General features: G+C 39.9%; 2 protein-coding genes across 7 annotated transcripts in view; one reads left to right on the top strand and one right to left on the bottom strand.

Annotated features, from left to right (window-relative positions):
• dnai4 (dynein axonemal intermediate chain 4) overlaps positions 1-6260 on the bottom strand; it is a 189137-nt gene extending 182877 nt beyond the window's left edge. For all 3 annotated transcript variants that reach the window (XM_078561279.1, XM_078561280.1, XM_078561278.1), the window contains exon 1: positions 6129-6260. In XM_078561279.1, the coding sequence (XP_078417405.1) occupies positions 6129-6154 (26 nt within the window). In that variant the 5' untranslated portion in view covers positions 6155-6260. The remainder of the gene's footprint in view (positions 1-6128) is intronic.
• A 293-nt stretch (positions 6261-6553) lies between these two features.
• Positions 6554-14053, top strand: part of mier1b (mesoderm induction early response 1b, transcriptional regulator) — a 52935-nt gene continuing 45435 nt past the window's right edge. For all 4 annotated transcript variants that reach the window (XM_078561285.1, XM_078561284.1, XM_078561282.1 and 1 more), the window contains exons 1-3: positions 6554-6621; positions 7406-7430; positions 7871-8016. In XM_078561285.1, coding sequence (XP_078417411.1) covers positions 6613-6621; positions 7406-7430; positions 7871-8016 — 180 coding nt within the window. In that variant the 5' untranslated portion in view covers positions 6554-6612. The remainder of the gene's footprint in view (positions 6622-7405; positions 7431-7870; positions 8017-14053) is intronic.

Genomic DNA, 14053 nt, shown 5'->3' with positions numbered 1-14053 from the left:
ATAAGTTGCCTACAATAGTGTTTTTAGTCATTCGTTACAGTAAAAATCTTAAAACATGAAATATTCATGTGTCATCCTTTTCAGCTATTAACTTGAATTTCGAATTTCTTTTTAAACGTTATCGGTGTCTATAGGGATCATAACAAGAGTGAAAAGGAATTTGGTAGTAGGGGACAGTCTAGTTAAGGGGATAGACAACATTATCTGCAGCCGAGAGCATGAGTCCTGAAGCCTGCCCCGGTGCCAGGATTAAGGAAACAGAAGTATAATAGTGCAGATGCTGAAAATCTGAAATAAAAACAGAATATGCTGGAAATACTTAGCAGGTCAGGCAGCATCTTTGGAAAGAAAAACAGAGTTAACGTTTCAAGTCCATGATCTTTCACCAGAACATGAACCTTCAACCTGTTTGACCTGCTGAGTCCTTCCAGCATTTTCTGTTTTCATGCCAGGATTAAGGACATCTCCTCAGGGCTGGAGAGGAAATTGGAGCGGGAGAGGAAGAATCCAGTTGCCATGGCCCACGTGGGTACCAATGACATAGGTAGAACAAAAAAAAAGGTTCTACTAAAGAAATATGAGCAGCTAGGGGCTAAATTAATAAGCAAAAATATTAATCTCTGGATTACTACCTGAGTCACAAGCAAATTGGCATAGGGTAAATAAGATGAGGGGGATGAGTGTGTGGTTCAAAGATTGGTGTGAGAGGAATGGGTTTCAATTCATGGGGCACTGGAAATAGTACTGGGGAAAGAGGAAGCTATTCCATTTGGGTGGGCTTCACTTGAACGGCACTTGGACCAGTATCCCGGTTAATTGAATAGGGTTATAGAGAGGACTTTAAACTAAATACTTGCGGCGATTGTTCACGTGAGGGATGATTTAGAAGGTTAACAAGGCAATGGTGCAAGGTAAGAATACCAGTAATGATAACAAGAATGTGACAGGAACAGACAGACTGTACAAACAAGGATGCATCAGCAAAAAGTGTCAGCGTAGGGAAAAGGGTAAAAAAAATTAAAGGCTTTTTATCTGAATGAGTGAAGCATTCATAAAAAGATAGATGAATTAATAGCAAAAATAGAAATGGGTGTGACCAAAGCTGGGAACTGAACATTCAAGAGTATTTGACATTTCAAAATAGGAAGGAAAAGGAGATGGGGTGGCTCTGTTAATAAAAGGATGCAATCAGTACAGTGATGATAGTAAAATAGGTTAAAAGGCAGAGCAGGCTCAAAGGGCCATATGGTCTACTTGTGCTCCTATTTCCTGTGTAAGACAGTAAATATGCAGAGGCAGATATTTAAGGAAATATTTCATAATTCTCAACAAAGATGTATTCCATTGAGGAAGAAACAGTTTGTGAGAATGATTAACCATCCACCACCACCACTATCTAGGGAAGTTAAAGATGGAATAAAATTGAAAAGGTATAAAATGCTGTGAAGGCCATCAGTGAGCCATAAGATTGGGAAAAATTTAGAAACCAGCAAATGATGATGAAAATCATAATAAAGAGGGAGAAATTAAAATATGAGAATAAACTAGTAAGAAATATACCAACAGGCAGAGCTTCTACAAGTATATAAAAAGGAAAAGAGTAAATAAAATAAACATTGGTCCCTTAGAGGGTGAGACAGGGGAATTAATAATGGGAATCAAGGAAATGGCAGAGTCTTTGAACAAGAATTTTGTATCTGTCTTCACTAAAGGCATCCCAATAACAGTAGAAAATCAAAGGGCAAAAGGGACGGAAGAACTTGAAATAATCACTAACAGTAGAGAAACAGTATTAGGTAAACTCATGAGACTAAAGCCTGACAAGTCCCATGGCCCTCATGGCATGCATCCTATGGTCTTAAAAGGAGTGGCTGCATTGATTATAATCTTCCAAAACTCGCTAGATTCTGGAAAGATCCCACTGGATTGGAAAATCACAAATGTAACACTGTTATTCAAGAAAGGAGCGAGACAGAAAGCAGGAGACTATAGGCCAGTTAGCCTAACATCTTCCATTGTGAAAACGCTGGAATCCATTATTAAAGAAGTTGTAGCAAGACACTTAGAAAACCGTAATGCCATCAAGCAGCGTCAAAATGGTTTTATGAAAGGGAAATCATAGTTGACAAATTTATTAGAGTTCTTTGAGCATGTAACAAGCAGGGTTCATAAAGGGGAACCAGTGAATGTAGTGTATTTGGATTCCCAAAAGTCATTCAATAAGGTGCCAAAAAAAGGTTACTACACAAGATAAGAACTCAAGGTGTAGGGGGTAATCTATTAGCATTTATCATCAAGGATTGGCTAACTAACACTGCTCACATAGACTGGATAAATGGGTCATTTTCAAGCTGGCAACCTGTAACTAGTGGGCTGCCACAGGAATCAGTATTGGTGCCTCAACTATTTACAATCTACATTAATGACTTGGATGTAGCGACCAAGTGTATTGTAACCAAATTTTGGTGATGATACCAAGACCTGAATTTTCTCGTCAGCAATTTGGGGGCAGGGCCCACTCGCCGACAGGAAAATGATGCGGGATGACGTCAGGAGGATCCCCCGACGTCATCCCGGTCCATTTAAATCTTTAGGAAGGCGGGCGGACAGCAAAATCAGCTGTCTGCCCACCGACCTGTCAATGGCCAATTGAGGCCATTGACAGGGTAATTAAGATAATTAAAGACCCTGCCCGTCCAATCTTAAGGCTGGCGGGCAGTCCAGGAGCCCCAGCGGGCTTCTGATAATACATGAAACCTCATCCACTGGCGGGATGAGGTTTCATGTCCGTTTTTAAAAACTTTATTAAATTTTATGTGATATTTATTAACATGTCCCATTTCGTGTGACATTATCACATGAGGGGGACATGTTAATAATTTTTTTATTTTTCTATTTTTTAATTTTGTAACACTTTCACTGATCTCCCTGAGACAGCACTTAGTCTCAGGGAGCGCACTTTGACAGATGGGGAATCCCTACCCCCCGCACAGGAAGTGCATAGCGCTTCCCGTCGGGCAGGCCGCTGGGCGGGCCTTAATTGGCCCGCATACTTAAAATGGCGGCAGCGCCCGCTTCGGTGCCGGAGTTTGGCTGCCCGCCCGCCACCGAGCCGGTGGGGCCCACCTGCCAACCGAGGACAAAATTCTGCCCCAAGATTCTTTTCTATTCACTCATGGGATTTGGGCGTCGCTGGCTAGGCTAACATTTATTTCTCATCCCTCATTGCCCTTGTGAAGGTGGTGGTGAGCTGCCATCTTGAAACACTGCAGTCCATGTCCTATTCAAGATAGATAGGAAAGCAAGTTGTGAGGAGGACACAAAGGGCCAGATTTTCACCATGACGGAGAGGCGAAAATGACAGAAGCAACTGAAAATCGCAAGTTCTGCCCCCAAACACAGTGCTTCCTATTTCATGGAGGCTGTATGTGTTTCATGCATGCACGTTTTACAGAGGCAACTGCCCTCAGCTTACACCATCAGCTGCCTCCGCTGGTGGGATTTCGGTAGCCTTGTAGTGCAAAACCCGAAGTGTGCAGATTAGAGCTGGTAACAGCAGGTCCGAATGTCGTGGATTTGGTTAGATAGCCAGGCGCCCCTTTGGAAAGGGGAGGAACTCCTTTGGATCAGATTTGGCAGAGGTTAGGTGCCCTTCGGAATTGTTAAAATTAGGCATAAATGTGCGTAAAAAGTGCATAAACACATTACTGTCAAACTCATTGGGACTGTCAACAGACCTGTCAAAACTGTCAGAAGGACCTATCAAAGCTACTTGTCAAAACTGTCAGAAGGACCTGTCAAAACTGTCAGAAGCACTTGTCAACAGACCTATCAAAACAGAGCATCTGCCAACAGACCTGTCAAAGGGACTAGTCAAGATTCTCAATGGGTCTGTCAAAACTGTTAGAAGCACCTGTCAAACGGTCAAAAGTGTCAAGGCATTTAAAAGTCCTACCCTTTAAATCCTTGATTAAAATATCTGGAATATTTTTTTAAAATGCTTGCTATTTCACTCTTTCTGTTGACATAAGCCAGAGGGCTTCAGTTACTGGATTAGTGCTGCATGACTGATTTCACAACCATCCATTATCATAGTAGGGTGCCTGACATTACACAGTTTGATTGACAGCTCCAAGTGGTTATAGGCTCTTTGCTGTGGGACTACGAGTTCCAATGCTTCTTGTTATAAAGGGTTGTACACTTGAATGAAATGTTTGTTGTTATAAGGTTTATTTAGTTGAAGGAATGTAAATGTGGTAAATGGGTTTTTATGAATGAGTATTTTTTTCTCAATATAGCAAAGTATGCAATAGACACCTGGAACTTCATTTTATAGAACTTTATTTTATCTCATCTCTGCATAGGTCCTGAAATCTACCCATGGCAGGTCTTCGGTGAGTGGGCATGATAGATGTAAGGGTAAAGGGTGATGGGTAGGGGGCATGGGTTGGCATAGGGGCTATATCAGGCCACGGAGGGTGGGTTGAGGGGCATAGTTGGCATGGAGAGCATGAGGTGCCATGTGTTGGCATGGATGGACATGGGCAAATGTGTGGTAGAGAAGATGTTCTTTTTTATTCCACAAGAGGGTGCTTTGCTCTGCTTTTGGAAGGGTTAAACAAGAGTGGAAAGGGCAACCATTTTACAGCAAAATGCCACGGGAAAGGATTACCTACACACATCTAGAGCAATAGTTGTAGAACCAAAGACTGAAGAAGTGTTTGTTGTTAATGAGATCACTGTTATTGGTTTGGATGACTTAAAATGAAAAACACTTAAGGTGGAGTCTGGCAACTACCTAAGATTTCAAATAAACATATGTGCAAAATGTAACAATATTCTGCTGTACTTGTGAGGTGAAACCACTTATATTAGTGATGATATCTTGTGGTGAGACAAGTCTCCCTATTCGAGTAGCACAAATTCTGGTCCCAGATGGTTACTATAAATGTAAGCTGGACTATGAGTTAGGCAGAAGCACAACAATATGACCTCTGTTGGGTACAAGGGCTTGCCTGGGCACAAACATCATTATGCATAATGAAAATGATGAAATTAATTGAACACCATCTACTGGAGTAACAGTATATGTGATCAATGACTAAAAACCATTAACCAAATACTGAAACATCTTTGGACATTCAATGTTACGTTAGGACAAGTTGAAGGAGAGTACCAAAACAGGCTCAATGAGGCACAGATATGGACACAGAAGAAAAATTGAAGGAGGTTGCAAAGGCTGAGAAGGCCAACGCCATGGAGAGATTTCAAAATGAGGAAGGTGAGTTGTGTAGCAACAGGTACAAAGGGCAAGCAGGACTTAGTGCAGCTAAATTTTGAACAAGTTGAAAGTTTGTAGCGTCCCTCGCTATAGGAATTCAACAAGTAAGCTGTCACAGTGGTGGTAAACTATTAATTTATTTCCTTTGGAAAAAAGTAAAACTGCATAGTGTCATTTAAATGATTTCATAACCACTGTAACAAGCAATTTAATTAAATGAGGTAATACAAAACAAAGTTAGTCAAGCAATGTGCCAAAAAACCTTGTTTATGCCATTCACAAAATCTCATCTGCGTGATTTCGAAGTAACAGGATGCAAACGTGACATTTGATGAGGGAGTGTTAATACATATTTGAAACTATTCTTCACTTAAATATAAAAACAACACTAAGTAGCATGAACCCCTCTTTCTTCTCCATATTAAAAGCCCGGAGGTGTCTAATTATGCATCACCCCATATTGAATGGCACCTGCAGGACAGCGAGGGGAAATGAAAAGCTGCAAAAACAAAATCATAAACTTATCAGCCCTAAAGCTTTGAAAGTCTGAGGTGTCCAGTGGTAGCTGTCTCAAAGCGGCACTAAAAAAGGAACTGCAGCTTCGGGATGTCGAGCACAGCTCAATTTCCCAAAAAAAAGTCGCCCTACGACCACGAACAAAGGACAAACCTCGTTCAACTACAATGTGGATCTCGGAGCAGCAAAATCCACTGAAGAGCGGCGAGGCTGAAGAGGTTGGTGAGGCCGACTTCCAGGGCAGGAGGTTGGAAACAAAGCACCGGCAGGAACTAATCCTTATTTACTACAGTGTAAATAAAATACGTGGCGTAAAATTAACAAAACTCACGTCAATGCTGGGTTTATTTTCTTCATTGTGATTTTCAGGTGATTCTAGCAGGATTGCTGGATAAACAGGTTAAATCTACCCGCTCGGGAGCTCTTTCTCGAATCCGCTTGGTCCGTTCCTAAGCGACGATACAGTTGTCAGGGGCGGGGCTGCCGCCACCGTTACCATGGATACAACATTTCACCGCCCACCCTTGCAAGAAACTTCGATTTGATTGGTCGCTGTTCAAACGAAACTAACTTGTTCTCATTGTAACTTATAGCATATATTTTAAAAGTGCTTTTGACGCCAACCTTTTAAAGCTATTTTTAAATAGTCAGCAGAAGTAAGCTATGGATGGACGATATCACTTTACAGGCATAGGAGGCAGGTTGTTGTCGGATCCAATCAGCGAACTCGTTAGGTGGCGGGCTGGGCAGAGAGGCGGGCTGGCGAGTACATCCGGGTCAAGGCATGACCTCAATCCCCGACCCGAAATTAGAAAATGGCGGAGGTAAGGCGGACCCGTCACCAGACTTATCTATTCACAAAAATAAAAAAGTTCATTTTAAAATCTTATTTTTAAGACTTGCTTTCAAACTTTATCTTCATTAATATCTGAATTCAAATCAGTGTTTTTTTAAAAGGAATGTACAATTTTAAAGAGGAAACATTCAAGTGATAAACTTTTTCTGCGTTTTTCCCTTTGACTTAAAATTATTAAGTTGTGGAAATATTATTGGGCGCTGTGCCGGAGCCTGGCTTCGCGGCGCGCTTTTTTCCCCCATGTTGAAGTTCCGTCCATATCCGCTAGGCCTTATTTGGGTATTTTTTTCCTCATAGAATTCACCTTTTTTTTAAAAAAATGAGAAATGTTTTTCCTAAAACAGTTCTCGACCAAAAAAATTTGCAACATTTAACAAATTTCTTTTGAAATTTCAGTAGCTATTCCTAAGCTTTCGTTTCAAGTCGGATGAGAAATTCCGCCAGCTCTAGCTCCATGTAAAAGCAAACTTTTCCAGCACCCCCCGCCCCCATTCCCAACCGTGACATCGCAGTCAGCCGTCTTAACTTTTTCCTTTGTATATTTATCATTACTTCGAAACATCATTTTGGAAGGGGGGGGGGCGGTTTGTAAATGCAAGTAAAACATTTGCGTTATCCTGTAAGTGGGTTTTCCGTGGTTTTTGTAACTTATAAAATGCCATTGTCTTTTGATGTGGAAAAATTATTTTTGAAATGTTTTCAGCAATGAATTTATTTTGAATCTTTTTTAAAGTTTTCTTTTTAAATTACAGCCTTCCGTTGGAAGCTCGAGCCCAGGTACAGTAAATGCAAACTTTCTTTAAGGTCTGTATTTATAGTAAAGCTTTTAGTTATTTTGCAGTGAGTTGTGGAAATAAGTAGTGTTGCAAATTGCACATTGTGTATCTTAAAGCATATATATGACTCTAAATATTTATGGTGGATTCTACGTAAACCTAAAAATACATATTTCCAAAAGCAGGGATTTGTGTTGGTTTTAGCATGTAATCTGGTGGATTTGCTGCAAATTCTACCCTGTACTTGCCTGGCAGAGTTGTGTGGTCATGGCTTATGGAGTCAAATCAATGTTGGAATACTAAAATCAAAATTGTAGTTGTATTGAATATTCAGAGAGCCTGTTCTATTGTTAAAGGTGACATGTAACTATGCTGAGAAGTCAAAAAAATTACATTATGTATTTCCTCCACCCACCTGCTTCCAAAAAATGCCTTCTACAGGGGGTTCAGCAGGCTCAGAGGACCATGATTTTGATCCATCTGCTGATATGCTTGTGCATGATTTTGATGATGAACGAACACTTGAGGAGGAGGAAATGATGGAAGGTGACAACAATTTCAGCTCAGAAATTGAGGACCTTGAAAGGGTAAGTGATAACTAATTTCTTTTTAATCTAAAGTTATGGGCTTTGCTACTAAATTTACTAATTGTGCAAGAATGTAGATTTGATGGCTGGATTGTTTGATCTCTCTATCCAATTTCCTGATTCTCTTAAGCTTACATGTGTGATGAACAGAAAATATATTTATCATAAAACAATTGGAGATATACTCATCGTTCACTCATTGTTCACTTACCACAGCCTTATGGCACCAGACCTAGCCACATTTCCATCTCGCAGATTACTGTAAACATATTTTTGTTTAATAATTTAAAACCCTGTAAATTTTATGCACTTTTATTTACTTCATTGTGTTACCTTGAATAGTTTGATCTTTGGTAGACTTGCCAGTCAGTACCAGCTAAATTTAAATGTTTACGGAGAATTATGGTGTTTGCTTGATCAGTTTAACTATTATTGTTGAAGTTGTCATTTATTATCATGTGAAGAAGAGTTTGCTGTTATACTGAGCACATCAGTAGATTCAACTAAATAATTCCATAATTTTTAATGTGGAAGAAAATTGTAGTAAAATTGCTTTCCTAAATAACACTTTATTGTAACTCTCTTGGTTCCTTTTAATAAAGGCAGTTCTGAGTATTTGTGACAACATTTTTAACTGAAAAGCAAGCATAAAAGTTGTTTGTCTAGTGTACTAAAACTGCTGAAATTAGAAGTTGAAGCACTGCAGAGTGTTCAGGGGGAAAAAAAATCATGATTGTAGAGGTTTGCTGGAATTTTTTAAGTTCTCTTTTTATCAGATGTGATTGTGTTATCAGAAACCTACATCAAAAAGTTTTGAAACGTAACTATTAAATCGAAACAGATGAATATTTATCTGGTAAAGTGCTTAGTTCATATTTCTTCCACATTTAAAATCAGTTTACCAACTATGTAAACAAAGTCTTAGTCTTGCATCTTTTTTGCTTAATTGATTTGCTTGATCGCAGCAGAAAGATAACATAAAGTAAAGGAGTGAAGAGTAATGCTCAAATTGTCACTATATTAACTAGAATTGGGAATATGGAATGCAATGGATAAAGAGTGTTGGATTCCTGGCAATAATTACACAAAAATAAAAGTGTAATTAAGGTATTCAAACTGTTCAACATGGCATTAATTGCTCTTTATGGTATTGGTTCCTCAATGTTGATCTGTTTTCACACTGACGATTGTTGTCAGTGCTTATGCAAGCTGTACTTAATGGTCAGCACCCTTGATGTGTGATCTTCTGATAACATTAATGGTTTGTGATATAAGGTCTATGAACCAGAAGGCCTTTGACAAGGTGCTGCACAGGAGGTTGCTCAGTAAGATAAGAGCCCATGGTGTTAGAGGCAAGGTACTGGCATGGATAGAAGATTGGCTGTCTGGCAGGAGGCAGAGAGTGGGGATAAGGGGGTCCTTCTCGGGATGGCGGCCGGTGACTAGTGGAGTTCCGCAGTGGTCAGTGTTGGGACCACAACTTTTCACTTTATACATTAATGATCTAGATGAAGGAACTGAGGGCATCCTGGCTAAGTTTGCAGATGATACAAAGATAGGTGGAGGGACAGGTAGTATTGAGGAGGCGGGGAGGCTGCAGAAAGATTTGGACAGGTTAGGAGAATGGGCAAAGAAGTGGCAGATGGAAAACAACGTGGGGAAGTGTGAGGTCATGCACTTTGATAGGAAGAATAGAGGCATAGACTATTTTCTAAATGGGGAGAGAATTCAGAAATCTGGAGTGCAAAGGGACTTGGGAGTCCTAGTCCAGGATTCTCTTAAGGTTAACTTGCAGGTTGAGTCGGTAGTTAGGAAGGCAAATCCAATGTTGGCATTTATTTCGAGAGGACTAGAATATAAAAGCAGGGATATGCTGCTGAGGCTTTATAATGCTCTGGTCAGACCACATTTAGAATATTGTGAGCAATTTTGGGCCCCGTATCTCAGGAAGGATGTGCTGGCCCTGGAGAGGGTCCAGAGGAGGTTCACGAGAACGATCCCAGGAATGAAAGGCTTAACATATGAGGAACGTTTGAGGTCTCTGGGTCTATACTCGATGGAGTTTAGAAGGATGAGGGGGGGATCTGATTGAAACTTACAGAATACTGAAAGGCCTGGATAGAGTGGACGTGGGGAAGATGTTTCCATTAGTAGGAGAGACTAGGACCCGAGGGCACAGCCTCAGAGTAAAGGGAAGACCTTTTAGAACGGAGATGAGGAGAAACTTATTTAGCCAGAGAGTGGTGAATCTATGGAATTCATTGCCACAGAAGGCTGTGGAGGCCAGGTCACTGAGTGTATTTAAGACTGAGATAGATAGGTTCTTGATTGGTAAGGGGATTAAAGGTTACAGGAGAAGGCGGGAGAATGGGGTTGAGAAGCTTATCAGCCATGATTGAATGGCGGAGCAGACTCGATGGGCCGAATGGCTTAATTTCTGCTCCTATTTCTTATGGTCTTATGAAGGGAATTTCATTGGTTTACAAACGGACCCACGTTTAAAAATCTGGATTAGATTCTGAATATGTAAGAAATTGGTTATTAACAGGCTCATGAAAAGGGGAAATGCTTCTGTTACATATGACATAGAATGGTATAGAAGTTATAATGCAAAAATGGACCATTCAACCAGAACAGTTCATGTTAACCTTTATCCTCCGCATGAGCAGTAGTCTTAACACCATGTTCCATATCCACCTATTTCCCTTTTCTTGTTGACGTGGTTTCTGTTTTGATCACTGCTTTAAAGTGCCGGAGGAACAGCAGTTTGGAATAAAGATGTGGTTTTGCCTTTTAGCTGCTATACTATAGTTAATAGTCTCAAAGCGTAGCCATTGTTTTAATGTAAGAAACAGAGCAGGCATTTTGTGCACCGCAAGGTGTCTCGAATAGCAATAAGGTGATCAGATTTAGTGACGTTGATTGAGGGATAAATATTGGCCAGGACAAATCCACTGATCCTTTAAGTGGGATCTTATTTATGTCCACCTGGAGCCTTGATTTAACTTCTCACCTGAAAGACAGCAACTCCAACCATGTAACGCTCCCTTTGTACTGCACTGAAGTGGAACTTTGAACCCATTCTTTACTGACTCAGCGGGAATGCTACCAACTGAGCCACAGCTGTCACCGATTTGAATTTACTGTTGATTAATACATACCTCAGGAAATCTTTGATTACTTTTGACCAGGGTAAAGTATTTACTTGATGCTTCAGCTGTTTACTCCCAACATTTTTGCTGCCTATTGCCAGATATTGCCAGAGAAACTTATCAGCCATGATTGAATGGCGGAGCAGACTCGATGGGCCAATTGGCCTAATTTCTGCTCCTATGTCTTATAGTCTTATATGCTCCTGACAAATGAAGTTCTATGATTAAAACTTGTACACATTCTTTTGATCTAGCACCACAAATTTACTTCCATTGATATAGCAGTTAATTCTTTAGCAGTTCAACAGACTACAGACTTGACAGAGTTAACATAAGAATCCACCAATGCAGCCACATTCTAACTCTTTGCTTCCGGGCTAGATCTAGTACTGCTTGGAGGTTCTAGCTTATGTATCCAGGAATCCACCTTTTGATATAATAGATTTACGAGGTGGATATACTATAACATAATAGTCCGGCAAGGTGATGAACTAATCTGGTAGATAGCAATCATTGATCATCGTTGCCTGTTGCTTGATTCAAGGATGACATCAATTTGGGTTCGCAAGTTTCTGCTATGGGTCTTCATGTGACTGAACAGGCCATTCTCAGCCCACAGATGTTTGGGTACATGGGGCAGGATGTCCTGTGAGGTGGTGGGATCCAGAGTTCAGGATTTGTTTCCTCCTCTGCTGCTGATCTGCCTTATCATTAAGACGTTGTGACTCAGTGATGCAGCTTGATAGGCAAGTTGTCACCTTTTTGGTAGCATGCTCCTCCCAGTCATTAAGATCAATGCTCCAGCACTTCAACAAGAGCTTCTGAGTGTCCTTGAAGCATGTTCTTTGCCCTCCCCTGGAATGTTGGCCATTTGAGAGTTGAGAAAGAGGACCTGGCAGGAGAGAGAATTTTCGGCCATCCAAAAAGCCTGTCCAGTCCAACAAAGTTGATCTTGCAGTGTTTTGGCTGAGTGCTTGTGGAGCTGACTACAGGAAGGGCACTAGCGTTTGTTTGATGGTGCTCCCACTGAATCTGTAGGATATGGCGGAGGCATTGCTGATGGAATTTCTCTGGTGCTCTTATGTGTTGGTACATAGTCTAGGTCTCACTGCAGTACAGGAGAATGATGGTGACAGCTGCTCTGTACACTAGAACTTTTGTTGACTTGTAGAAGTCTTTGTTGTCAAAAATTTACTGCCATAATTTTTGCTATACCTTCACAGCCATCTCTCTCAAAAGGTTACCGCAACCATCATTACTAGTAGATGGAATAAAGAGATATATGGTTACATGGAACAGACTTGGTTTGAGCGTAGGAATACGGGGAATGGAAGGGAGTGATGTTCATCAGGCACTATGGGCAACTTTTATCATGTATACATAAATCTGTGTTTAGAATCATGGAAATAACATTGAAAATTGCTGCATACTCTAAATTAGGGCAAATTGTCTCGAGGGCTGTGAAGACTGCAAACGAAGTAGAGGCTAGGATGATAAGTAGCAAACATAGTGAAATTTAGATAAATGGAAGATTATTCATTTTGGAGCAAATGTATGGCAATTATGATATGATTTTAAATGGGGTAGCGAAGCAATAGAATTTCATGTAGGCACATAGGTGATCAAAAATGGCACTACAAGTAGATCAGGTTATAATAGAAAGTAAACTGAATCCTTGATTTTGTTTCTAGAGGTATAGAATACAAAAGCAAGTAGAACGTAATGTTCGACTTGTCTAATGTGTACAATTTTGGACACTAATTAGAACGCTGAATAAAAAGTTTCAATGTTTGATTCATATCCAGCTGAGAGATTACAGTTATGAAGAGAGATTGAAAAACTGGGGCTTTTTCCGCAGGTGCTGAGAAGGTTGAGGGTGACCTTATAGAGATCTTCAGGGTTATGCTCAGATAAATAGTGATAGATTATTTCAGTTCGTCAGCATAACACAAATTTAAGGTAAACATAAGAATTAAAAGTAAAGCTCAGAACATGGTATTCTCTGTCACAAATTATTGTTGAAGGCAAATCCATGACTGCTTTAAATGAGAATAAATTTAAAAGGAAATTACATGTCAAAGAGGTATATGAAGGGTATGAGTTGGAAATCACAGTAAGATTGAACTATTTGACTCATGAAGAAAAATATTAGACTTTGATAGGTTAAATAACCCTTTTATCAAGAAATGTTCTTAGATAAACATTAGTATATTAAGAACGATTTGACCTTTCAAAGGATTACTTTAGACCTGTTGTCTTGTGATGAATATACAGTTCCACTCCCACCACCATCTGCAGCCCCCCCCCCCCCCCAATATTAAGTGTAATATTTTAAAGTCCTATTTTGTTTTGTTGCTTTTAAGACCCTCCTACCCTGTTTCAAGGCAGAATTTCTCATAAGTATAGCTGACTTATTACGTATAAGAACAGTGACTATGTTTTCATCTTGGTTGGAATTTGCATCAGCAATCTCAATCTGCAAGCCAGAACAATGTTGACTAATTTGTTTTACTTTTGCAGCGTAGTGCTCCATTATATAAATGTGTTTTTGTCATATGTGAAATTTAACCAAGCTAATAAATACAACTGAAAACAAAAAATGCTGGAAATACTCAGCAGGTCAGGCAATGTCTGTGGAGAGCACAATAAAATTAATGTTTCAAGTCCAATATGACTCCTTCAATTCCGAAGAAGAGTTTATATTGGTCTCAAAACATTAACTCTGTTTTTCTGTCCACGGATCCAACATCCACAGTATTTTGCTTTTGTAATAAATACAACTGTCCTGTATATTTGTAATTTTTGCAAAGGTCAAATGAACCTTTAGCATTCCTCTACAATTGATGGGCATATAGTTTTTTGTAGCAGTAAATTGAAGTTCTCAA

This window comes from Cetorhinus maximus, chromosome 17 (assembly GCF_964194155.1).
Source record: "Cetorhinus maximus chromosome 17, sCetMax3.hap1.1, whole genome shotgun sequence".
Lineage (NCBI taxonomy): Eukaryota > Metazoa > Chordata > Chondrichthyes > Lamniformes > Cetorhinidae > Cetorhinus > Cetorhinus maximus.
Note: the sequence above shows the minus strand (reverse complement) of the source record. Positions and strands in the feature narration are given on the sequence as shown.